Genomic DNA, 27,606 nt, shown 5'->3' with positions numbered 1-27,606 from the left:
TATATGATCTGAATAGTCAAAAGTCTTTGAAAAACTTTAGGTATAAAACATGAAATGAGAAAATGAACTTATTCACTGCACTAAAGGAGAAATAACAGAGTACCGATCACTTAATTCCCAAAGGATAAGCATGAGAATTGGCTGTCGAGCTACCTTTATCAGAATTGAGGAAAAGGCGAAAAGTAACTCGCTATTTATTTGTCCCAAGGTTCTCAGCACTCTCCTTAAGCATTTATCACTGAGGTTTCTTTTACAGGATGTACTGCCCTTCTATGATGTCTTTTATTTCTTCTGTAAAATACAGACCTAAATAGGCATTTTCATCATAAAACTGTACTGGTGAGATTTTGCTTTTTTTTTTTTTTTTTTTTTTGTCACTTGCAATCCTCTTATAGGCTGTGAAATGCAATCTTCCATAAAAAGAAATGTGTTAAATCACACTGATTTCTATTCCAATGAAAATTACACTTTGCTTTTAATGGGAATGACTCAGTCAATCAAATTGAAAGCTGAGATATTCTGTCCCTGAACGGAAGTTTTAAAAACATAATTTCTGCTTTCTTCCCTTACACAGAGCCACCCCTCACTCACCTAAAGAACACTGAGGTGGAAGGCACATACTGAAAAAAAAAAAGAATACCTAACAAATGCATCTTTCTCTACAAACTGTGGCCTTGGGTTTTAGCACAAAATCTAAATTTAAAATCTATCTCAGATGTGCCAATAGAAAATCACAGAATTCTAAATAAAGTTAGCTGGTTGGTGGTTAGATGAAACAGTGCTGCATTAGAGATTAGATCTGATCAAATCATCTCTATGTGACTATCTTTACGGCTACATTGGGACCCCCCGAAGCTGTAGGTTTTTCTCCTTCATCACTTTAAATATGTCCTGCCACTCCCTTCTGGCTTGCAGAGTTTCTGCTGAAAGATCAGCTGTTAACCTTATGGGGATTCCCTTGTGTGTTATTTGTTGTTTTTCCCTTGCTGCTTTTAATATTTTTTCTTTGTACTTAATTTTTGATGGTTTGATTAATATGTGTCTTGGAGTGTTTCTCCTTGGATTTATCCTGTATGGGACTCTCTGTGCTTCCTGGACTTGATTAACTATTTCCTTTTCCATATTAGGGAAGTTGTCAACTATAATCTCTTCAAATATTTTCTCAGTCCCTTTCTTTTTCTCTCCTTCTTCTAGGACCCCTATAATTCGAATGTTGGTGCCTGAGACTGTCCTCAATTCTCTTCATTCTTTTTTCTTTATTCTGTTCTGCAGTAGTTATTTCCACTATTTTATCTTCCAGGTCACTTATCTGTTCTTCTGCCTCAGTTATTCTTCTATTGATCCCTTCTAGAGAATTTTTAATTTCATTTATTGTGTTGTTCATCACTGTTTGTTTGCTCTTTAGTTCTTCTAGGTCCTTGTTAAACATTTCTTGTATTTTTTCCATTCTATTTCCAAGATTTTGGATCATCTTTACTATCATTATTCTGAATTTTTTTTCAGGTAGACTGCCTATTTCCTCTTCATTTGTTAGGTCTTGTGGGTTTTTTCCTTGCTCCTTCGTCTGTTGTGTGTTTCCCTGTCTTCTGACTTGCTTAAGTTACTGTGTTTGGGGTCTCCTTTTCACAGGCTGCAGGTTCATAGTTCCTGTTGTTTTTGGTGTCTGTCCCCAGTGGCTAAGGTTGGTTCAGTGGGTTGTGTAGGTTTCCTGGTGCAGGGGACTAGTGCCTGTGTTCTGGTGGATGAGGCTGGATCTTGTCTTTCTGGTGGGCAGGTCCACATCTGGTGGTGTGTTTTGGGGTGTCTGTGGCCTTATTATGATTTTAGGCAGCCTCTCTGCTAATGGGTGGGGCTGTATTCCTGTCTTGCTAGTTGTTTGGCATAGGGTGTCCTGCACTGTAGCTTGCTGGTCGTTGAGTGAAGCTGGCTGCTGATGTTGAGATGGAGATCTCTGGGAGATTTTTGCTGTTTGTTATTACATGGAGCTGGGAGGTCTCTTGTGGACTAGTGTCCTGAACTTCGCTCTCCCACCTCAGAGGCACAGCCCTGATGCCTGGCTGGAGCACCAAGAGCCTGTCCTCCACACAGCTCAGAATAAAAGGGAGAAAAAATGAAAGAAAGAAAGAAAGAAGGAAGGAAGGAAGGAAGGAAGGAAGGAAAGAAAGATAAAATAAAATAAAGTAAAATAAAATATAGTTATTAAAATAAAACATAATTATTAAGAAAAAATTTTTTAAAAGTAAAAGAAAAAAACCAAAACGGACAGACAGAACCCTAGGTCAAATGGTAAAAGCGAAGCTATACAGACAAAATCACACAGAGAAGCATACACACTCACAAAAAGAGAAAAAGTTTAAAATATATATATATCATTGCTCCCAAAGTCCACCTCCTCAATTTGGGATGATTCGTTGTCTATTCAGGTATTCCACAGATGCAGTGTACATGAAGGTGATTGTGGGTATTTAATCCGCTGCTCCTGAGGCTTCTGGGAGAGATTTCCCTTTCTCTTCTTTGTTCTCACAGCTCCTGGGGCTCAGCTTTGGATTTGGCCCCGCCTCTGCGTGTAGGTCGCCGGAGGGCGTCTCCGTTCGGATAGGACGGGGTTAAAGGAGCCGCTGATTGGGGGCTCTGGCTCACTCAGGCCCGGGGGAGGGAGGAGCACGGCATGCGGGGCGGGCCTGCCGCGGCAGAGGCCGGCGTGACGTTGCAGCGGCCCGAGGGCGCCGTGCGTTCTCCCAGGGGAGTTGTCCCTGGATCCCGGGACCCTGACAGTGACGGGCTGCACAGGCTCCCCGGAAGGGGGGTGTGGATAGTGACCTGTGCTCGCACACAGGCTTCTTGGTGGCGGCAGCAGCAGCCTTAGCGTCTCCCGCCCGTCTCTGGGGTCCGCGCTTTTAGCCGCGGCTCGCGCCCGTCTCTGGAGCTCCTTTAAGCAGCGCTCTTAATCCCCTCTCCTCGCGCACCACGAAACAAAGAGGGAAGAAAATGTCTCTTGCCTCTTCGGCAGGTCCAGACTTTTCCCCGCACTCCCTCCCGGCTAGCCGTGGCGCACTAACCCCCTGCAGGCTGTGTTCACGCCGCAAACCCCAGTTCTCTCCCGGCGCTCCGACCGAAGCCCGAGCCTCAGCTCCCAGCCCCGCCCGCCCCAGCGGGTGAGCAGACAAGCCTCTCGGCCTGGTGAGTACTGGTCGGCACCGACCCTCCGTGCGGGGAATCTCTCCGCTTTGCCCTCCGCACCCCTGTTGCTGTGCTCTCCTCCGCGGCGCCGAAGCTTTCCCCCTCCGCCACCCGCAGTCTCCGCCCGCGAAGGGGCTTCCTAGTGTGTGGAAAGCTTTTCTCCTTCACAGCTCCCTCCCACTGGTCCAGGTCCCGTCCCTGTTCTTTTGTCTCTGCTTTTTCTTTTTTCTTTTGCCCTACCCAGGTACGTGGGGAGTTTCTTGCCTTTTGGGAGGTCTGAGGTCTTCTGCCAGCGTTCAGTAGGTGTTCTGTAGGAGTTGTTCCTCATGTAGATGTATTTCTGATGTATTTGTGGAGAGGAAGGTGATCTCCGCGTCTTACGCTTCCGCCATCTTGAAGCTCCTCCCCCTAGGATGCATCATTTTTTAGATGGAAAATTATATTTTGTTTTTTATTGAAGTATAGTTTATTTACAATATTGCGTTCGTTTCAAGTATACAGCAAAATGATTCAGTTACATATATATATTTTTCACATTATTTTCCATTATAGTTTATTACAAGATATTGAATATTGTTGCCTGTGTTAAACAGTAAATCCTTGTTGCTTATCTATTTTATACATAGTAGTGTGTATCTGTTAATCCCATACAGTACTCCTAATTTATCTCTCTCCCCCTCCCTTTTTCCCTTTGGTAACCATAAGTTTGTTTTCTATGTCTGTGAGTCTGTTTCTGTTTTGTAAAGAGATTCATTTGTATTATTTGTTAGATTCTACATATAAATGATATATAATATTTCTCTTTCTTTGTCTGACTTATTTCACTTAGTACGATATTCTCTAAGTCCACCCAGGTTGCTGCCAAAGACAATATTTCATTCTTTTTTATGGCTGAGTAATATTCCATTTTATATATATACTACATCTCCTTTATCCATTCATCTGTTGATGGACACTTAGGTTGTTTTCAGGTATTGGCTATTGTAAGTAGTGCTGTTATGAGCATTGGGAATGTACCTTTTTAGTGTTCTTAACACACATTGGCAAATTACTCTCCAGAAAGATTGTATCTAATCCTTTCCCCAGCAGCATGGGACAGCATCCATTTCTCCACAACATTATCTAATATTTTGTATGAAAGTATCTCTCACTGTTATTTTGGGTGGAATAGTAATGTGACTTTGCATTTTTATTACATTTTAGGGATTTCAACAGACACAATAGTACTTCTTTTTCCCCAAGAATAAAATAGTTTAATTTTTCAGATTATTAAAATAACAAATGTTTATCATAAAAAATGAACATGATAGAAAAGTATAAGTGAGAAAGAAAGTTTCCCAAAATATCACCACTTAGAGATAACAATTGGTCTTTTGGTAAACATCTTTCCAAATATTAATCTCTGCCTATTAATATATATGGACAGAGAGACATCCTTTATTCCCATGGCTAAGTGTTATTTTGAGGTAACGTGGCTTTGCATCTGTACTCCAAAGATTTCTTTGATGCTTCTTTAGTGTGCAGAATTAACTGAAGGTCAGGACCGCAGTTAAGGGCTCTTTCTCTCCAAGTGTGCAAGGACGAGTCTGGGTGGAGGAAGATCTGTTTATGTTCCACGTTCTTATCTATGTGTAGAATTGACCCTGAAAAGAGTTGTGAGAATGTATGAAAGGGTCAGTGGTTACCCTAGCACTTGCTCAGACTTGAAAGGGAAACGGGACAATGCAAATGACTCTGAATTCCCCCCTTTAAAAGAGATGCAGGGCTCCTATGTAAAACTTGTGGTAATCTACCCTCTGCAGCTGCCAATGCAGACACAGTGTTTCCTAAACAGTGGAGGCCCAGGTTCAGGCAGCAGGAGGGCCATCTATTAGCCCAGCTGCCCCACAGTGTTTTGATGAATCTAACATGTTTTGAAAACTGAAGCCTTCTAGAACTTCCTTTTACAGTTAAAAATATAAACATTTAATGCCATTTCATTTTAAATGTTTCTTCCCTAATCTATTTGTTATGATAGATTTTTCTTGGCAAGTGTGGCTTTGTCAACGTGGTACTTTCAAAGGAATTCATCTCCCTCCATGACGAGGGTTCCTATGGCTGATACTCAGGGTGAACATTTGTCTCTTTGACTGCTCGTCATCCGAACACTTTTCCTCTTGTCAGGGAAGCCCCTTCAATGGCAATCAGACACTCTCAGCCAGGACTGGCTTAGCTCCCACCTGCCTCCTTGGCACTGGTGTATCACTGAGCTGTGTAGCTGGATCCACACCCAGCCCTGGAGTTGGCCACACCACATCCTTCTGATGCCACTTCCCCTTCTCCCAGTCACAACAACCCTTCCAGGCCTGCCGGCAACTTTTTTTCCTTCCTGGTTTTGGGGTGGAGTGGACACAGGGAAGACAGACATTTGGGGATCCTTCTCTGTCCCTCCTCAGGTTAGCCTGTCCACACCGACATAGCACAACTCCACTTCCAGTTACAGCTGGCTCAACATGATGGGGGTGTGTGTTGATGAGGGAATTGGGGGAAAGCAGGATAGGGACGTCTTCTCACTGAGGCACATGGGTTCACTTGCATGAGAGGCCCATGTTCTCCTTCTGTTATATCTGCTGTCACAACACCACCTGGGATTCAGCCCAAGGAGCCTCTGGGGACAAAACTTTTGGGTTTGTGTGTGTGTGTGTGTGTGTGTGTGTGTGTGTAGGTATATATGCAGACATTCTGCATGTTATGTGGTTCATATTTATTGAGCATGTGCCAATATGCTCCAATATTTATTGAACTATGTGCCAAGGCCATACATTTTAGTTCACTGAATCCTCACAGTGATCCTGTGAGGTAGGAACTCAATGTACTATTAATGAACTCTGTGTTATGGATGAGGAAACCAAGTCACAAAAACGTAAAGTAACTTGACTGGAGTCCCACAGCTGGGAAGTGGTAGAGTCAGAATTCAAAACCAGGCAGCCTAAATCTAGCCTGCACTCTTCATTATAACGTACTTTTTTCCTATAAATATTGTCTATTATCACCACTATTCTATATTATAGTTGTCTCAATACTATCTAAATAAATTTTTTTAAGTGATGGAATTATTCTCAGATCATCTTGGTGTATGAGGGACTTATAAGTGCTTTGCATGCAGATGCGCAAGGCTCCGAATGAGATTGTACAAAAAAAAATGACATGACGGTGGAGACGGAAATATGGTGGGGCTACCCTCTCCAAGGCGTTTTCGGCAGGGAAAAAAATTTTTTTTTTCACATCTTCTTACCTTTTATTGAAAAAAATTTTAGAAAATGGCAGTTAATATTGGGCACAAACAAATCAACAGTGGAAAACACAGACAAGAGAAATCTAAAAATGCTTTTGGCTTCTTAAATTGGTTAAAAGCACAAAACGCGGGCTTCCCTGGTGGCGGGGCAGTGGTTGAGAGTCCGCCTGCTGATGCAGGGGACGCGGGCTCGTGCCCCAGTCTGGGAGGATACCACATGCCGCGGAGTGGCTGGGCCCGGGAGCCGTGGCCGCTGAGCCTGCACGTCCGGAACCTGTGCTCCGCAGCGGGAGAGGCTGCAGCGGTGAGAGGCCCGCGTACCGCAAAAAAAAAAAAAAAAAAAAAAAAAAAAAAGCACAAAACGCAACAGGCAGAAAGTCTCTTTTAAACAAATTAAAAAGCTGTGTTTTTTTTCCCACAATTTTCCCCAAGTCAGGTATATACATACCCCAAAAAATGGTGTGTGAAGGAAAACTGTCATATACAAGGAGTTGTATTCTGAATTAAGGGAAACAGCTGTTGAAATGGGAATTAACACAGTCATGTCAGCAACAGGTTAACAGTTTAAAAAATCGAGTCTTCAGATGCCAGCAGGAAACTGTTGAATAGCTAAAAACCTTGTGCAGGCTCTGGTCTCCAGTTCTTCCCTTCATTTTTCATTCATATTTCCATCAAGAAACTGAGACTTTTTACTGGTCTTTTTCCCTCTATCATTTTAAAGTGATAAAATTTGTGTATCTCAGTGGTTCTCAAATTTTAGTGTGTCCAAACCACCTGGAGGGCTTGTTAAAAGACACTGGTCCCAGAATTTCTGATTGAGGCCTGAGAATTTGCATTTCCAACCAGTCCCCAGGTGACATTGATGCTGTTGCTCTAGGGACCACACTTCCAGGAACCACTGGTATAGATCTAAGAAGGCACTGCAGCTGGAGGCTCTCTCCCTTATGGATTTATTTAAAGGTACCTACGGGATCTAGGTATCGTGCCTTCAGCCCTGGATTAATTTATCCCTTTTTATCAGACTCTGATTTATGAAATGATCTAAACTCATCTCTCAGTTGTACACTGGGCCCCAAATTACCTCTGCGATCCTGTATTCGTGTGTTAGACTCTACTTATAACCTACACATTAATCCGCTAATTGTTGGTGAACACTTATTAGATGCCTGGTGCTGTGGAAGATGCTGGAATTGCATATTGAAGAAAACCAAACACCGCTGGCACCACAAGAAGCTTACAACAGGTAGGAATCAAATACTATTCAAAAGATAAACATGAAATTCAACCGTATAAGTGCTAAGAAGGAAAAGGCCATGGGCTCTGTGATATTAAAGTTGGAGGTCTGTCTTAGATACAACTATTTTGATTCTCTTTCTCTTCTATTACTAGGTGGAAACTAAGGAGAATCTGAAAAGTTGAGTCAACACAATTTCCCCAGAGGCAAGGTGGAAGAGGAAAAGAGTCCCACGGCCATGTGTAATAACAGAGAGAAGACCAACTTGCTCAGCAGATCAGTTGACTTCTGGTGACCCAGCCTTCTAGGATTATTCGCTATCTCAAGTTCCGGAATCGGTTAGTCATATGGCATCTAGACACATGGAGGTTGTTTAGGAAGGACCTTTGATAATGACATAATGGTGAGATGTAGCCAACTAAATGCCCCCTGCTCCCTCTAAAAGTTGGAAGAATGGCTACACTTGGCAATTTCTTTTTATTTTCAATTTTTAACTTTTAAAATTTGTTTCAAAGTTAAACCCAAGACACATTGACTTCATAGGAAGTCCACTGAGAAATGTTTTTCTAGGCTTCCCCTCAGTCTCCCTCAACAGAGCATGTGCATGTTAATTACTTTCATTTTCCAATCACTGCTGTCCCACCACTCTACCAAGATCACCTCAACTGTGTGTGTTGTATTCTGAATGTTCTTAGTTTTACCCTAATTTCACTAACTGCAAAAGATTTTCTGGGATAAACTCCCACTTAAATCCTTTTGCTACTATATTTATAAAATAAAAATAAAGTATCTAAAATTGCAAATGTCTTTTGAATCAGAATCTTATTTACAAGAATTTACCTCACACATATACTTGTATATGTGACAAAGATGAATGTACATTTTATTGTGGTATCATTTCTATTGACGCACAAAGACTGAAAAAACCTAAATGACCTTTCAGCGGGAAGACAGTTTATATAATTTGTACTATATCCTTATAAATCATGGAAATCAAAGTTTTAAAAATATGAGGTCCCTCTACATACACATCTACTGTGAAATGAGTTTTAAGTTAATAAGTAAAAAAAAAAAAGCAAGATTCAGAACAGTATATGTGGGGACTTCCCTGGCAGCGCAGTGATTAAGAATCTGCCTGCCAATGCAGGGGACACGGGTTTGAGCCCTGATCCAGGAAGATCTCACATGCCACGGAGCAACTAAGCCCTCGTGCCACAACTACTGAGCCTGCGCTCTAGAGCCTGCAAGCCACAACTACTGAGCCCATGTGCCTAGAGCCTGTGCTCTGCAACAAGATAAGCCACCGTCATGAGAAACCCGTTCACTGCAACGAAGAGTAGCCCCCGCTCGCCGCAACTAGAGAAAGCCCATGCACAGCAATGAAGACCCAGCACAGCCAAAAATAAATAAATAAATAATTTTAAAAACTTTAAAAAAAAATAAAGTTTACTGTTTTGACGGAAAGCACGTGAAAAGCAGTGATTCATCTTTCTGCCCATGCCCAAGTATCAGAGAAAATTAACTCTTAGCTAGTGAATAACCAACAACCCAACATCTCAGCCTATATTGGCTTTAATCTTCTTTATTATTCTTTTCTCAAAATTGAGATTGCAATAGCTCTTTTTTTATGTTGTCTTAATTTTATTTATTTATTTTTTTAATTTAAATTTTTATTGAAGTATAGTTGGTTTACAATGTTGTGTTAGTTTCAGGGGTACAGCAAAGTGATTCAGATGTATATATATATTCCTTTTCAGATTCTTTTCCATTATAGGTTATTACAAGATATTGAGTATAGTTCCCTGTGCTATACAGTAAGTCTTTATTGGTTGCAATAGCTCTTAATATGTCCCTGAGGTTAGTAAATTACAGTTTTCACTATACTGCATATTGTAAGGGAAATATGTTCTGTCAAAATTTTTGAGAATTTAGACATTTGCAAAGGAGATTTGGAACATCTTTCTGTAATTACTGTGCACTGTGACAAGTACATATTTAATATCTTAGGCTATTCCTAGGGAAGGGGGAGACAGGTAGCAAAGGTTTTGTAAGGAAAATAACAAATAAAGCAAAGATCCCATTTTCAGCACGAAAAGCATTTCCTCTGTTCTGTCCAAAAAGATCAGACTCCTTACAAGACTTAGTAATGCAAAGATTGGCTCCTAAAGAGGAGAATTTTCCCCCAGAGTGTGATTTAGGGTTAGCTCTATAATCTAGGGCACACCTTCTTTCAAGGGACACGTTCTTGACTGCAGAGAGTTAAAAATGTAACCGAACCCGACTTTTCTAGCAGGCTCTGGACCCTGGAAAAGCTCCATGGTGCAGCTGGAGAAAAAAAAAAAAAAATAGGCCAGTTGGCAGCCAGGACTAAGGTTGGTGAGATGAGGGGAAAGGAACCTGGACCAAGTCTCTAAATGGTTCTTCATGCCAAGGGCTGACCAGTGGTCTTCAGTGGCATGCCATACTTTAATCAAAGCATCTATGAGAATATTATATTTAAATAAAGCACAGATAAGAAGAGCATTGCTCTGCACCCTACAAAAAATGCCGCCTGACCTACCATACCACAGGAGCATAATGAAAATACTTTGTTTTGAATGGTTTCAGCTAGGCAATCTGTGAGTGCATAGCAAGTTGATGTTGAACTTGAGTTGTGCAAATTTGGAAAATCTTTTGTAAGTTTGTGGAAGTTAGATTTCTTTCTCTTGACAAATGTAATTTTGTGTATGACCGTATGTGTAACATTTTTAGTGTTTAAGAACTGACATACCTGTATACTTTGTTAAAGAGTAAGAAGAGGAAGTACCAACTTTGGTTAGTTCTATTTTTTTTTCTGCTTCTTTTTTGTTTTATTCACTAGTTTGTTGTATATTTTTAGATTCCATATATAAGTGATATCACACAGTATTTGTCTTTCTCTGACTTATTTTAATTCTACTCTTAATAATTAAATCAGTCATTGCTATTTTCCCTTTAGAACATCCTGTGACCTTGAACAGTACTGAGTTCAGTCTAATATGGTCTCCTGGCTAAAAAATTATCTGTCAATTATCATTGCTTTCAACAGAATCTAAAGGTTAGACTGATCAAATGAAATGTAGTCTGGATAATCAGGTTCCATGAATAACTCAAAAGGTAAATCTGGTTTTCTTTCGAAAATTAATACTTTATAAAATAAAATTTTATTCCTAAAACTGAGCAGAGTCAACTTCATGCCTTTTAATGATGCTTAAAATGTACATTGTAGCAAAACCCATATTTATCCTGAAAATATGTCAACAACTTATGAAGGGATATTTGCAGTGAATGAAATTATCTTTTTCAAACAATTTTTGAGTTTACATGTGGATCAGCTATTTTGACTGATAAACTCATTCTTTTTTTTCATTTATTTTATTTTTTTTAATTTTTGGCTGTGTTGGGTCTTTGTTGCTACATGCGGGCTTTTCTCTAGTTGCGGTGAGCGGGGACTACTCTTTGTTGCGGTGCGCAGGCTTCTCATTGCGGTGGCTTCTCTTGTTGCAGAGAACGGGCTCTAGGTCCCTGGGCTTCAGTAGCTGTGGCACGTGGGCTCAGTAGTTGTGGCTTGCGGGCCCTAGAGCGCAGGCTCAGTAGTTGTGGCGCATGGGCTTAGTTGCTCCGCGGCATATGGGATCTTCCTGGACCAGGGCTCGAACCCATGTCCCCTGCATTGGCAGAAAGATTCTTTTTTTTTTTTTTTTTTTTTTTTGCGGTAAGCAGGCCTCTCTCACTGTTGTGGCTTCTCCCGTCGCGGAGCACAGGCTCCGGACGCGCAGTCTCAGCGGCCATGGCTCACGGGCCCAGCCGCTCCGTGGCATGTGGGATCTTCCCGGACCAGGGCATGAACCCATGTCCCCTGCATCGGCAGGCGGACTCTCAACCACTGCGCCACCAGGGAAGCCCGGCAGGCAGATTCTTAACCACTGCACCACCAGGGAAGCCTGATAAACTCATTCTTGTTAATCTAACAACAAATAGATTCAAATAAATATCTGGCTTAATTGATGTTTTTGATTGAGTTGACTTATTGCTTAAAGCATTTAGCCAGACTGACTTCTTTTGCTATTTAGTAGTCACAACTACTATATTTAAGGTTTGATTTGCAGTCTAGATAAGCCAAGAAGCCCAGAGTGATCACCTCGTGATTTTAAAGGTGACTCCATCCCAGGGAAAAAATCTAGAGGACAAAGTTGGAAGATTGTCTTCTATAATATCTAGAGTACAAGATTTCTTAAGGAGAAAAATCTAGAAGTGCGCTATTATATTGCTAAAGACATATTGGGTGGTTGCTAACTTCCTTCAAAACCGAAACTTGAATGTTCATGCTTACAGCATGAATGACTGTTGTTCATTGCACAATGAAATGTGCCGTGTGCCTCACATAAGCGGACTGTGAGCATGTGATTAATCTCAGCATCCTCTTTGACACGAGGCAGATGATACATCATGACTGACGAGGGATCCGTTCCTTCTGGTAGTTTTAATGCAATGGGGCAAGATGATAATAGGGAAGTAAAAGAGGAAGCCAAATACACAATATGTTTTTTTAAAAATTGTGCCTTCTGTTTTACAGACTGTACTTTTGGTCTCGTTTGTAAGCGTGAGAAAGGAAGTATGAGGTGGAATTTGAATCAGCTTCTCTTTTCAACGTTGGTCATTACCTTAAACAAGAGTGTTTCTGTGCCTTGGTTCACCCCTCAGCAAGAAGGAGGGAGACGTGAGACAGGAGTGTGACTCGCATTTCCTGAGTGTTTTTTCTGTGCCAGCCCTGGTTCTGGGCACTTTACCTATGACATCACTGACTCAGAGTGGCACGACCAGTAGTGTTAAGGGTGGACCCTGGGAGCAGGGTCCCTGATTGGAGTCCTAGTTCAGCCATTCACTCCTGTGACTTTGGGCAAGTTATCCACTATTCCTACCAACTCACACTCATTGAGCTTTTCCCCTGTACTAGACACTGTATCAAGTGTTTTTCTTATTTATTTATTTGGATCCTCACAGCATCCTTATCATAAGGTTGTACTGTCGTTATTTTGAAGACATTCAAGGTAAAGAGAAGTTAAGGGAGGGAGACTGGTGTAAAGATTAAAATCATCTGGTTCTAGAGCAACACTGCTCATGTTCACATCACAGCTAGACCACTTATTAGTTGTGTCAGTTTAGGCAAATTATTTAACCTCTCTGGAGACACATAGAGCATACTTTGAGCAGTGCTGGGCACACAGGAAAAGCTTAGTGAATGTCAGCTATTATTGTAGTTTGGTGAAATGGCAGGTATCCCTGTTTGCAAAATATATTTACTGCTCGGTTTTGAGTATCCAAGAGATGGTACAGACATCTTGTCTTTAGGACTGTGATTTGAGGCCAGTCACTGTACAGCACACACAGGTATGTGTATGAGGGTATTCAGGACTGTGCATCCTCTCTCTGGTCTCTTTTCTACCAAGAACTCTTTTGGTTCCTCTTTTGGGTTGGCGTGGGGATGAGTGCGAAGGGGAGGGTACCATGCCTTTGTGATGTCTCTGAAGAGCAAACCAGGGCTGCAGTAAGGAGTGTCATTGAGTGTGTGGTTGGTCGTCCCCAAGTCCAAGGCCACCAGCATCGTGACAACAGGAGTGTCTGCAACGTGTAACACACCCAGTGGAAAGAAACCTCATTAACTCAGAATTTTGTTTAGGGTACTCTTTATTTATGATCAAAACTCTGAAGCCCAATGGTAGGGACCATAAAATAAATGAAGACATCTCTATCTTATAATACTTAGAGGATCCTTTAACTCAAGATTTGTGAACATGGCAAAAAGATTAGTTTAAAAAGATGGAAACTCTCACTCTTGTAATGACAAATTCATGAAGTACTTATTGATCACAATAAAGTGATGAATAGGGTTTGTGTTTAAGCTCATTTTCAATACTAGTTCTTAAATTTTAAAAAGTTACCTTTAATTATCAAACTAATGAAGACTCATAAGAAAAGACAGTTAATATAAGGGCAGTTGTCTTTCTTTTTTTTTTTTTTTTTTGGTAGAACATAAATTCATTCATGCTTCTCCTTATGAATTGCTACTCTTCCTAAGACTCTTTAATTTTGAAGGAGCTGTCAGCTATGATGGCTGTGGATGAAGAGACTTCTTCCAGGACCAGCCCAGGTCCCCTGCCACTTTGACAAATCTGAAGAGTGAGGTCCCTGGCTTGGCAACCCCTAAAGCCAGTGAGCCGCTAGAGACCCACGATCAGGAATGCACTTCCCCATTTCTGTTTGACGTTGCTACTTTTTTCTTTTCCTCAGCCCACCTCTTCTCTGGGTCTGGCCCTCAGCCTATTATGACTTAGGTTTGGCCCAAGAACATAGAAGAATCTTCAGATGGAGACAATAATCCTGGAAACAAAATGGCAACATCATTTGAGTGGTTTCCATGGATTTTTTTGGAGATAGTTGATTGAGCATCTCCTAAGCCACCTGAATGGTTCAAAATGCAGAGTTCAGTATTTCCTATCTGACTAGGGTTAGGTCTTTATCGAGATCACCATGGCAATCTGTTCTGAAGTATGAAAAGGGCCTGTGTAAGGCCAGCTATTAAAGAGAAGGCACGTACCCAGGTTTGGCACATAGACCGGTATCTGCTCCTTTCTAAAGACAGCACTTTCTGTTTCCAAAGTGAAAATAGATAAACAAATTTTATTTATTTATTTATTTTATAAATTTATTTATTTTATTTTTGGCTGCATTGGGTCTTTGTTGCTGCGCACGGGCTTTCTCAAGTTGTGGCGAGCAGGGGTTACTCTTCGTTGTGGTGCAGCCTTTTCAATGTGGTGGCTTCTCTTGTTGTGGAGCACGGGATCTAGGGCGCGCAGGCTTCAGTAGTTGTGGCGCACGGGCTTAGTTGCTCTGTGGCATATGGCATCTTCCCGGACCAGGGCTCGAACCCGTGTCTCCTGTATTGGCAGGCGAATTCTTAACCACTGCACCACCAGGGAAGTCCTTTTCTGTCAAGTGTCGGACTATCAATCATCCAGACGTCCACAGGCCAGAACGCCGAGCGTAGACAAATCTCTCTTCTCTCTGCCACCTAATGACACAAATGTGACACGGCAGCCACATCTGCAACGTCTCTAGCGGCAGAACAAATTTTAAATGACCTGATAAGGATAATCAAGTAGTGTATTGAGAAGTTAAAGAATGACTATTCCCCAGGGAGTTAAATTATAATACTTAAGTTTACCTTCACTGTATTTTCTAATGTTCAAGATTACTTAAAAGGATCCTATAAATATCAAAATAGTAAAATAAAATTATTTAAAATAGGGTGAGATTATTCCCTAAAGGTCAGAAAACATATAAATAAAGGATTAAACTAAATGGCTTCTGGACACTGTTGGCAATGACTAGTTCGTTTCTAGTATATGGGTGCTCTGGAAGGGATGGAGCATAAAGGAGGGTCTAGAACTGGCTCTTCCCCATCTCATCTCAGTCTTCCTGCTTCCCACCCTGTCTCCCCTACTCCTCCTGCAACAGACAGGATATCCTGGGTTTGCGGAGCATCACCTTAGCTGGAGACCCAGGGTGAGACGGGAGAGGGACCCTCCTGTTCTGTGTGAACAGCAGCTGCAGAGGAGACATCCCTGCTGCCCCTTCTCCTCCCACCAGGCTGGTTGGAGACTCAAGAGAGATGATAGGTGGGGAGTGGCCTTTCCCTCCCTGGGATGAGGCTGTGATCTGTGTGCAGCTGGGGATGAGGTAGTAGGGAGAACGGGGAGGGGGACCGCGGTCCCTTCCCAACCCTTGTCTGTGCACTGCAGGGGCCTCAACCGGCAGGTTGGTAGGACCTGGAAAAAGCTTACCTCTGTTGCTGCCTCAGGCATTCGCAGAAGCTCCATTAATAGCTCTGGTACCTTCGGCCATCCACTCTCAGAAAAGACAATGAGATTATGTGTGTCAAAGTGCAAAAAGAAATCTAAGCGCATTTACAACATTCCTCTCACCTCCCTTCTATCCTCCTGAAGATTCTTTGCTTGTTCCTTGGCTACCAGGCTTTGGGAATACTGAGTGGAGGTGCCACACTGAAGGAACCAAGGTAGAGGATAGAGCCCTCTCCCTAGGAGAGAGCACAAGAAGGAAAATTTAGGAAGGAGGAGGGGGGGTGGGAGGAAATAAACAAGTCAAACATGAGAGGATATTTGTCTTTCTCTGTCTGATTTACAGATTATATTCCATTAAAAGTTATTGCAAAATAATGGCTATATTTCCCTGTGCTGTGCAATGTATCCTTGTTGCTTACCTATTTTATATATAGTAGTTTGTGTCTCTTAATCCCATGTCCCTATGTTGTCCCTCCCCTCTTCCCTCTCCTTACTGCTAACCACTATTTATTTTCTATATCTGTGATTCTATTTCTGTTCTGCATATACATTTGTTTGTATTTTTTTGGATTCCACATATGTTTTACAATCTTTCTCTAAGGAGGCTATTTCTCCACACTGCAGTGAATTAGGACATTGCCTTAAATGAAAGGAGGAAATAAATTACAGGATGAGTACATGGGATCATGGGCGCATATGGATGACAGCTTTCTTCAGCTGTGATGCTTGGAATAGTAATTCTATGCACTTAGCACTTAGTTCTTAGTATACTTCAGATGGAGTTTGGAAAAGACAATGCCCATCTTCTATCCAGAGATTTGCAACACACATGAACTTTTTTCTCTTTTTTTAATATTTATTTATTTTGGCTGTGAAGGGTCTTAGTTGCGGCACGTTGGATCTTTGTTGTGGCATGTGGGATCTTTAGTTGGGGCACGCTGGCTCTTAGTTGCGGCCTGTGGACACTTAGTTGCGGCATGCATGCGGGATCTAGTTCCCTGACCAGGGATCGAACCCGGGCCCCCTGCATTGGGAGCACAGAGTCTTACCCACTGGACCACGAGGGAAGTCCCACACACAAACCTTTTATAATTCTGCAGTAACCACAGGTATTCAACTCAACTAGAAATCCCATTGAACTCACTTTGGGAAACGGTCTGATCCAGGAGGGACTAGACTGGTTTGTGTTGACATTGAATATATTTGAGTGAATTGAAAACCAGAATCTGTAACCAGAGTCAGAAAAAAAAAAAAAAAATCTCTAAAAAAAACCTAAATTGCGTTACTTAGAAGATTTGCTGGATGATACTCCGCTTTTCCTTCTAATAGCTCTTGGAGTTTTTATCTGAGTTTTATTGTGATTACTTTAAGAGCGTGCTAGGTACCTTGAAAGGCTCTTTTCCCAGCCTCTGTGCTCTCCTGCTGGTTAGATGCCTCTTCCTCTAACTCAACAGTCCCAGGGGGATTTTCCCATTTTTCAAGATGCCTGTTCCTTCTTTCTTGCTTTCTTTACCCAGAGTTTGTTTGGAACGGGTTCTCGCTCCTTCTTTCTTACGTGTTACTGAAACCATGCAACCCAGATTGGGACTAGAACTCACTGTATTTTTTTTGTTGTTGAATTTTGTTTTTTAAACTTTATATTTTAGGACTTTTTTTAAAAAAAATTATTTATTTATTTATTTATTTATTTTGGGCTGTGTTGGGTCTTCGTTTCTGTGCGAGGGCTTTCTCTAGTTGCAGCAAGTGGGGGCCACTCTTCATCGCGGGGCGCGGGCCTCTCACTGTCGCGGCCTCTCTTGTTGCGGAGCACAGGCTCCAGACGCGCAGGCTCAGTAGTTGTGGCTCACGGGCCCAGTTGCTCCACGGCATGTGGGATCTTCCCAGACCAGGGCTCGAACCCGTGTCCCCTGCATTGGCAGGCAGATTCTCAACCACTGCGCCACCAGGGAAGCCCTGTTGTTGAATTTTTGAATTTTATTTTATTTTTTTTATACAGCAAGTTCTTATTAGTTATCCATTTTACACATATTAGTGTATACATGTCAATCCCAATCTCCCAATTCATCCCACCCCCACCCCCACCCCTGCCGCTTTCCCCCCTTGGTGTCCATAAGTTTGTTCTCTACATTTGTGTCTCTATTGAACCCACTGTCTTTTAATTGTGATCACACACCTGGTCTCAGGACTTAATGAACCTCAGGTTCTTTATGTCTTGTCGCAGAAAGAATTCAGTGAGAGACAAAGTAAGAAGTGGATTTATTTAGAGAGAAATACACTCCATAGACAGAGTGTGGGCCATCTCAGAAGGTGAGAGGCCCCGAAACATAGGGTAGTTAGTTTTTACAGGCGGGGTAATTCCATAAGCTAACGAGTGGGAAGATTATTCCAACTCTATTGGGGAAGGCGTGGGGATTTCCAGGAATTGGGCCACTGCCCACTTTTTTTTGGCCTTTTATGGTCAGCCTCAGAACTGTCATGGCACTGGTAGGTGTGTCGTTTCACATATGCTAATGTATTACAATGAGTGTATAATGAGGCTCAAGGTCTACTGGAAGTCGAATCTTCCGTCATCTTGGACCTAGTTGGTTCTAACCAATTTTTGTCATAGGCTATGTCTTTTTTTTTTTAAAATAAATTGTATTTTTTATTTATGTACATATGTATGTATTGGCTGCGTCGGGTCTTCCTTGCTGCGCGCTGGCTTTCTCTAGTTGCGGCGAGCAGGGGCTACTGGGGCTACTGTTCGTGTGGTGCGCAGCCTTCTCATTGCAGTGGCTTCTTCTTTTTTTGTTGCGGAGCACGCGCTCTAGGCGCGCAGGCTTCAGTAGTTGTGGCATGTGGGCTCAGTAGTTGTGGCTCATGGGCTCTAAAGCACAGGCTCAGTAGTTGTGGCACACGGGCTTCGTTGCTCCGTGGCATGTGGGATCTTCCCAGACCAGGGCTCGAACCCGTGTCTCCTGCATTGGCAGGCGGATTCTTAACCACTGCGCCATCAGGGAAGCCCCTAGGCTATGTCTTTTAAAGGTTGTGCCCTGCCCCCTTCCCTCCTGTTTCATTATCTCGGCCTCAGGCCAATTCCAATCCACTGTGGCACTATGCTCTGGCTTCTGGTGCCCAGCTTGGGCAGTGCCACCGTCTTCTTTAAGTTTATGGAGGGAATTTGAAATTCACTGAGGTCTCTGAGCTGTGGAATGAAGGAAGTGGTAACAGAAGGAACTAAAGCTATCTCGGAGAAACACTGCTGAACATCCAGATATGTCCACTGGGTCTGTGGATCACAGTTTGGGTCAACTTGAGGGCACTGGAGCCACCCTATCTTCTGAAATACACTCTGAAAGACTGAAAGCTGCCAGGGAGTCTCAGAGCTGGAAGGGCTGCAGGGAGCAGTCAGATTCCTGACTTAGAACCCAATTCACATTCACCACAGGGCAAGACATGTATTCAGAGGTGTTTTTCCCAGTTCCTCTTATTCTCTCTTTTTTTTAAAAAAATTAATCCCTTCCTTCCGCTTAATATCTATTTATGTTTTCCTCACAAGACCACTGAATAAAATCATAGGCTTAAAGAGAGGAAATCAAAGCTTTGGAAACTCTGTGGCTGGGTCGCAACAAAGACTCTCCTTGATCAAACTCTAGTCAGTCTCCTCTGAGACAGCTTCTTGACTAAACCCCAAACTTGGTCTATAAAACTGCAGACTGCCCCCCCAACCCACACCCCACCCTGCCCCCTGGCCCACACCCACTATGAGACTTGAACAGACACTGGCTTAGTTTCCAGCAGCTCAAGACCACATCCCGAGGGTAACTCCAGCTCCCCCTTAAAATTGCTGCTTGAAAAAGCTCAGTGTTGCCAGGAGAATTTACTGTCTGTTCCAGCCCAAAGTGGGAATAGGGCGGTAGGCTGCTGAGCCCTCCCACTGAGCAGTTACTTTAGAAAGCTTGCAATTATAAATGCTTTCTCTGCCCCTTTGAGACCCGAATCTCCTACCACCCAGAATTGACTTTTCAAGGACCTGAGGGCTGTCTCTTTGAGATGCAAACATTCAAGGAGATAAGGTCACAGTCTGCTCCTGGGCTCCTGGCTATCTTTCCTAACTGATATCACGGCCTCCTGGAGAAGTTTGTTCCTCCTCTGTGTAAGCACCAATAGACAGCCCCAGATGGCCTAGTCATGTGGACCAACCCCCTTCCCAGCCCCCAGTGCATTTCCTGAGCACATGTCAGTCTGGAAAGGTCTCCAGCCTTTTGTTGCAGCCAAGTTGAAGTCAGTTCACACTGGACTCTTTTCCCTATTGCAATAGTTACTATTGAATAAAATCTACCCTTACTGCTCTAACTAGATTCCAGCTTTGTTTATCCTTGCCGGTCAGGGTGTTGTTGGCATTCAGCTTCTCCTGACCTCCATGTGCCCTTGACTTGTTATCATTCCTCCCAGGTTTTCATCTTTCTTTTTCACTGAATATTGGAAGAGCAATGGTCAGATTCTCCTGGCAGAGGATAAATCTGGTTAAGAGGATGAATCTGAAGCATAATAGAGGGTGTGTGATAGACCTTGGCTAGATTATAATCATTAGCATATTATCTGATTTCTTTCTGAATGATTGACTCAAATGTTGGGTAGGACAATAAAAATTCATTTTCTCTTTGCTGTTTCTTTTCTCCTTTCCTCAACCTTTTCTGTCCTTCCTGCTTATCCTTTTTGTAACAGGGTGTAACCAAAATATTACACTGGAGGTCTTAAATTATATTTGATGTATGACATGAAATGCATTTTCCCGACATAGCTCTGTTATCTAAAAAACTGCATTTATGTTTTGGTGACACAACCAAGCCAAAGATCAGGAGAAGGTAGGCTTTACTAATTGCAGCAGGTAAGAAGAACCCCGGGGATATTTTCCAAATCAGTGTCTCTCCGAATAGCAAAATTCGGGAAGTTTTAAGCTAAGGGGGTACATGCATCTTAATGAAAGGGCTTGTCAGTTGACAGAGTCCAGGCATTCGTTGACTGAAGTTATGTGGGTCAGAAAAGGTCAATGTCGGGCTTCCCTGGTGGTGCAGTGGTTAAGAATCTGACTGCTAATGCAGGGGACGAGGGTTCGAGCCCTGCTCTGGGAAGATCCTACGTGCCGTGGAGCAACTAAGCCCGTGCACCACAACTACTGAGCCTGCGCTCTAGAGCCCACGAGCCACAACTACTGAGCCCACGTGCTACATCTACTGAAGCCTACGTGCTCTAGAGCCTGTGCTCGGCAACAAGAGAAGCCACCGCAATGAGAAGCCTGCGCACCGCAACTAGAGAAAGCCCGCGCACAGCAAGGAAGACGCAAAACAGCCAAAAATAATAAATTAAAATAAATTTAAAAAAAAAAGGAAATGCCGATGTCATCATCCCTTAGGTTCCAGCTGTCCTGGTGGTTGAGCGCTTCAGGCTAATCTTTACCATTGCAACAGAACTGGGAGTCTTTACAACTGATATATTATCTTTACTGTTGTTACTTGTCTTGCCTGATAACAGTCCTTTGTTTCTGCATTCTTTTGTTCCCTTAAGATCGTTAATAACTGAGACCTTTTCAAGGGCAAGCCTTGTGCCCAGGCCGAGATCACAAAATGGCTTAGGCCAAAAATGCCTTCTCTTCTGTCAAGAAAGTCATGCCTGGTTCTCTTTCTCCAGGGACCCCCTACCCTATCTGCTTACATCTCTACTTAGCTAGAGTAAACCTTCTGAGCTCTAACCATCCCCTTTCCATGCCAGTTCAGGAGAATTGAAGGAAGGCCCAGGGTAGGATATTCCAAGGTCACTGCCCCACTCGAGTGTCAGTGTGACAGCTGATATTGTCAGTTGAGGCCAGAAGTGACTTAGTGAGAACCAGAATGTGGGTGGGATGACTTTACTGGACGTCTTGCCTGCCCTAGTGTGGCCCCTTGCAGAAGGGAAAGCCCAGAGTTATCATTGAGAAGCTGGAGGGGTTGGGTGAGTATCCTGTCACCCATCTGCAATTCAATTTAGTGATTTCCCTGTCTATACCAACATGCCCATTCACTGCTGTGGTTGTCAAGGATAAGCTACCAGGGACTTCCCTGGTGGTGCAGTGGTTAAGAATTCGCCTGCCAATGCAGGGGACACGGGTTCGAGCCCTGGTCCACGAAGATCCCACATGCCGCGGAGCAACTAAGCCCGTGAGCCACAACTACTGAGCCCGCACGCCACAACTACTGAGCCCGCACGCCACAACTACTGAAGCCCGTGCGCCTAGAGCCTGTGCTCCACAACAAGAGAAGCCATTGCAATGAGAAGCCCGTGCACTGCAAGGAAGAGTAGTCCCTGCTAGCCGCAACTAGAGAAAGCTCACGCGCATCAGTGAAGACCCAACGCAGCCCCAAAACAAATAAATAAATTTTTTTAAAAAAGTGACTCTAAAAAAAAAAAGGGATAAGCTACAAGATGGGCATCTCTACCAACCAGACCAGCAAAACAGAGACTGCGGAGTGTAACACCAATGACAAAATCCAAACTTCCACGTGGGACAACATTCTTCAACCACAAACCCTAAGTACCTCCAGGAAATATTGTAGGACATTTAAAGAAGTGTATAGTAAACACTTGGTAAGTGTTAACTATGTTACAGGCACTGTGTTAAACACTTTATAAACATTATCTCATTTAATCCTCTCAAGATCCTGTGTGGGTAGGTTCTGTTACTACCGTTATTTATAAAGAAGACGGACCTGGGAGAAGGTAAGTAATTTACCCAAGTGACAGAGCAAGGACTTGAACTCATGGTGTGATCCCTTCCCACCTCTCTGATTTTATACCCGTACCAGGTGGGCCCTCTCTCGCTCTCTTTTTCAGAGCCCAGGTGGTCTCTTGGTCACCGCACTGAACTTCTGGCTCTTGCTCCTAAAGCCAAGTACACTCTCTTCTAAGACCTGAGCACATGCTGGTCCCTCGGCCTAGACTCATCTTCCCTCAGATAACACGTGGATTTCTCCCTCCCTTCACCCAGGTCTCAGTTCAAATATCAGCTTTTCGATAAGGTCTTCTTTAATTCTCCTATCTATAATGGCATCCCCAACACTTGCCAATTTTCTTTTTTTTTTTTGCGGTACGCAGTCCTCTCTCACTGTTGTGGCCTCTCCCGTTGCGGAGCACAGGCTCCGGACGTGCAGGCTCAGCGGCCATGGCTCACGGGCCCAGCCGCTCCACGGCATGTGGGATCTTCCCGGACCGGGGCACGAACCCGCGTCCCCTGCATCGGCAGGCGGACTCTCAACCACTGCGCCACCAGGGAAGCCCTTAGAGATAATTTTTTCAGCCAGGACTTCTGCCCCCAACTCCACCCTGTGACTGGCAACTTAATATCTCCACTTGGCTGTCAGTCAGCTTCCTCAAACTCCCTGAGGTTCTACCCCAAAGGGAGCTCAGATCCCTCAGATCCTGCCTTACCCCAATGTGCTGTTCCTGCAGTCTTCCTCATTTCAGTTAATGGCAACCCTATTCTTCTGATCCCTTGAAGAAAAACCTTAGAGTCACTTTTCACGTCTTTCCTTTTCTCACACTTCCTACCCAAACTGTCAGCAAATCATACTCTCTACCTGCAGCAGATATCCTGGCTTCAACCACTTCTCACAGCCTCTACCCCTGCCTCCTGTCCTACTCACCTTTGCTTCTCACCTGGATTATTGCAAGAATCTCCTAACTGATCTCCCTGCTTCTGGCCCAAGTCTCTTTGTTCCCCCACAGAGCAGCCAAAGTGATCCTCTTAAAATATTAGTCAGATCACATCACTTGTCTGCTCAAAACTCACCAATAGGCTTCTATCTCACTTCGTAAGAGCCAGAGCCCTCCCAGTGGGCCAGTATCTCTGCACTGTCTGTGCTTCCTTACCTTTCTGACCTCCTAGATAACTGGAATAAATAACTGCAATATCTGTTGGAAGAATGAATGAATTCACAGCAAGATCTGCTCATTCATCTGTTTGTTATCTGTCTTTTTCCACCTGAATGTAAACACCATGAATGTAGAGACTTGCACGTAGTAGGTACCCAATAAATATTGATAAGATGAATGAACATCTGACTATCTGAACTCAGACTATCTGATTATGAAGACATCCGCTTACCCCACTGTACACCACATCGTAGAACAGCTGGACTTCAGGGCTCTCTGGTTTTATGATACACTCCGAACCTTCCCCGCATCATCATTTTTCACTTCTCCCCAGCCATTTGACACTATATTACCCTGCTTTCCTCTCTTAAAAGAGATTTCACGGTGTTAAGTTTTCCTTCTATGCTAATGGTTACCAAACTCAGAATTTCAGGTTCCAGACCTGAATTTTCAAACAGCTGCTGTGATGAAACCTGGTCCTTGAGCACAAAGTAAAAAAACTCTTGCCATGTTCCAGCACACAGTGTGCACCCAATCAAGGTTAGTTCCCGTTCCTTTCTTAGGACACAGAAAAGGTGCACATTGGTTCCACTTTACACTGGGGTGCAGATGCGGGAGGCGGGGGACCAGGAGTGGGGTGGCTCTTCGGCCAGCAGAACATCTCCATTTTATTTTATGCCTGCCCTGTAGGCTTCGCCTCACTTGCATCAACCTGCAGAATGTGGAAGTGAAAAATCTGTCTCTGGCCACCCTGCCCCCGCTTAGGCACTCCTACTTCCTTCCTCTTTGCTGTAAGATTAGGTGCTCTTCCTCCCTGGACAGGAGGCACACACACGTCTTTTGGGCATGTTCTTGAATGTTTCAGCAGAAGCAGACTTCCAGCCACCTCCCGCTAGCTCCGTGATGCAAGTCACATCACTTTTTTCCTTTTGGTAAAAATCAGTTCCTCATCTGTAGAATGGGTACACTATTCACTCTATGTTGTGAGGTTCAAATTATATAATAAGATGCAGTAGTACTTTAAAGATATTAGGCATATACACTTTTTATTTATATTGAAATAAAAGTATTCTATGAGAAAACAGAAAAGTGGTTGCCAGGGGTTGGGAGGGGGGGAAATAGGGAGAAGTTGGTAAAAGGGTACAAACCTTCAGCTATCAGGTGAATAAGGTCTCAGACTGTCATATAAAGCATGGTGACTATAGTTGATAAAACTGTATTGTATAATTGAAATTTGCTAAGGAGGCAGAACTTAAATGCTCTCACCAAAGGGGAAAAAGAAAAGAAAAGAAAAAAGACAAATATGTGAGGTGATGGATATGTTAGTTAACTAGATGATATATATATATATAAATATATATATATATCAAATCACCACAATGTACACTTGGACTAACAATTTTATATGTCAGTTATACCTCAATAAAGCTGAAATTTAAAACGTAATAAAATAAGAAAGTGTAGCCCTTATAGTCTATGAAATTCTTCTATAGTGTGTAAACTAGTCTTACCTCAGAAACACAAGTACAGGGCACAGTTGTTAAGAATCGGCCCGCCAATGCAGGGGACACAGGTTCGAACCCTGGTCCGGGAAGATCCCACATGCTGCAGAGCAACTAAACCAGTGAGCCACAACTACTGAGCCCCCGTGCCACAACTACTGAAGCCTGCATGTCTAGAGCCCGTGCTCTGCAAGAAAGAGAAGCCACCGCAATGAGAAGCCCCTGCACCACAATGAAGAGTAGCCCCCGCTCGCTGCAACTAGAGAAAGCCCACGCGCAACAAAGACACAATGCAGCCAAAAATAAATAAATAAAATTTTTAAAAAAAGAAAGAAAGAAACTATGAGAGTAAAAAAAAGAAACACAAGTATATGCCTCTTGGAGTAAAAAGTTGCATTGCTTCCTCCACCTTGAGCCCTCCAAAGAGCATTTACTGTAATTCGAGACTTTTCCCCCCAGTATTTCTAGGACCTTTATAGAGAAAGAGGAAAGAGTAGAATTTTTTCCAATTTGAGGCCTGTTCTGAATTTTCTTCTCACAGCTCAATCTTGCTTCCATTAATTTTTAAAAGTTTTGTGGTTATTACCAGTAAGACATAATAAAATATTTTTAAAAGATTTAATTTAAAGAAAAAACACACCATGCATTAGTTTCCTATGGCTGCTGTAACAAATCGTCACGAACTTGGTGCCTGAACATGTCACACATTTAGTGTGGTTGTTCTCATAGTTCTGGAGGCCAGAAGTTCGGTATCAGTTTCTCTGGGCTAAAGTGAAGGTACCCCAGGGCTGTGCTCCCTCTAGAGTCTCTGGGGGAGAGAATGTTTCCTTGCCTTTTGCAGTTTTTGGTGGCTGCTGGCATTTCGTGGTCCATGGCCTCTTCCTTGTTCTTCAAAGCCAGCAATTTAACATCTTCAAATCTTGCTTTTGTCATCATCACATCTCCTAGTTTCTGTTCTCTGTCAAATCTTCCTCTGCCTCCCTCTCAGAACGATACTTGTGATTGCATTTACAGCCCACCTGAATGTTCCAGGATAATCTCTCCATCACAAGATATTAAATTTAATCACATCTACAAAACCCCCTTCCTCTATAAGATAATATTCACAGAATACAGGGATTATGACCTGGATTATCTTTGGGGTCATTATTCAGCCTACCACAGAAAGGATGCTTTTTTTTTTTTAAGTCCAGAACTTTTAAATCAACTAGAAAACTTTTGTAAATCAACTATACTTCAATTGTTTTAAGAAGTTCAAAAAATTTTGTGCTAAATAATAATAGTAATAGTAATACTTATATAGTGCATTCTATGTGCTGGACATGTTTTAAGTGTGTGTGTGTGTGTGTGTGTGTGTGTGTAACCATTTTTTTCTCACCTTAAAGATTTTTGACTCAGTTCTTTTTTTTTGGCTGCGTTGGGTCTTTGTTGCTGCATGCAGGCTTTTCTCTAGTTGCAGCGATCGGGGGTTACTAACAAAGCCCATGTGCTACAACTACTGAGCCTGTGCTCTAGAGCCCAAGAGCCACAACTACTGAAGCCTGCGTACCTAGACCCACGCTCTGCAACAATAGAAGCCACGGCAATGAGAAGCCCACGCACTGCAACAGAGTAGCCCCAGCTCGTCGCAGTGCAAGAGACCCTTTGGCCCACCTACGTCATCCACTTAATTTTCTCCTAGTAAAAGAATTTAGTTATTCCGGTAATAGCAGTGAAATATTATTAGAGCAACTGAGAGGGAAAGGAGAGGTGGAAGGATTGTCTGTCCATTTGTGTTTACAATAGAAGTAGAATCATTTAAATTTGAAACGCCCTGTCTACCTACCTTAAAGTATATTTACAGGGAAGTTATAAGCCAAAAATAAAGTTGATGCAACTGTTTAACAAACCTCAGTTAATTAGATAACCAACAATAAACTATGTGGATAGCAATGAAGCTAAACTAATGGGACTTGGTAGCTACATGAACGAAAAAGTGTCATAATAGAAAATACAGCCATCTCAGAATAACACTGATGATAAGACGTGCTTCCTGAAAGCATCAGGAATTCCAACCCACACTCATGGGGGTGCATGAGCAAGAGGAAATTTGATACGTTAACAAGTATTATGTAGCAAGCAGTCTACTGAATTACAGTCCTTAGTACACTGTAGACTATGCTAATTTTCACTACGAACACTGATTTTATGAATACTTGGAGGCTTACTGTAACTAGGAAGTCTTGATAATAATAATGATGAAAACACATTTTTGAGCCCTTCCTATGTGGCAAGCACTGTGCTAAATACCACAGTGCATTAATAGGAATTATGAATCTGAAGCACAGCGAAGTTAAGTAACTAACTTCAAGTTACACAGCTGAAAAATAGTGGAACTTGGTAAAGGAACGCAGGCAGCCCTTATGGATAAAAATGAAAGGCTATGCAACAATTTGGAACAATCTTCGAGAATCGTTGTTTTGGACATTTAGACCACTGCTTCTTCCAGAGTTGATATTAAAACCATAAGCACTTTTTCTGACCTCTACTCAAGCGACTTTAGAATTGGATTATAATTACTCATTTACTCATAGATTTCCTCCATTAAATTGTCAGCTCCTGGAGATCAGAGAACTCATCTTATCTTGTTCTTTTTGTTTTCTAAGGCCC

The 27,606-nt window shown here is 42.7% G+C and overlaps 1 protein-coding gene and 1 non-coding gene across 3 annotated transcripts in view; both read right to left on the bottom strand.

Annotated features, from left to right (window-relative positions):
* Positions 1–14,367: 14,367 nt before the first annotated feature.
* Positions 14,368–27,606, bottom strand: part of RNF150 (ring finger protein 150) — a 288,285-nt gene continuing 275,046 nt past the window's right edge. The window contains exons 7-8 of one of the 2 annotated variants that reach the window (XM_060299737.2): positions 15,692–15,804; positions 14,368–14,778 (exon numbers count right to left, since the gene is read on the bottom strand). In XM_060299737.2, the coding sequence (XP_060155720.1) occupies positions 14,665–14,778; positions 15,692–15,804 (227 nt within the window). In that variant the 3' untranslated portion in view covers positions 14,368–14,664. Of the gene's footprint in view, positions 14,822–15,550; positions 15,805–27,606 lie in introns of both variants that reach the window. The other variant, XR_009564065.2, reaches the window with a different exon arrangement.
* On the bottom strand, positions 14,702–14,832 carry LOC115846435 (small nucleolar RNA SNORA17). The gene has a single exon (XR_004036891.1). It is a non-coding gene; the product is annotated as a small nucleolar RNA SNORA17 (small nucleolar RNA).

This window comes from Globicephala melas, chromosome 5 (assembly GCF_963455315.2).
Source record: "Globicephala melas chromosome 5, mGloMel1.2, whole genome shotgun sequence".
NCBI lineage: Eukaryota > Metazoa > Chordata > Mammalia > Artiodactyla > Delphinidae > Globicephala > Globicephala melas.
This window is presented reverse-complemented; position numbering and strand designations above follow the sequence as displayed.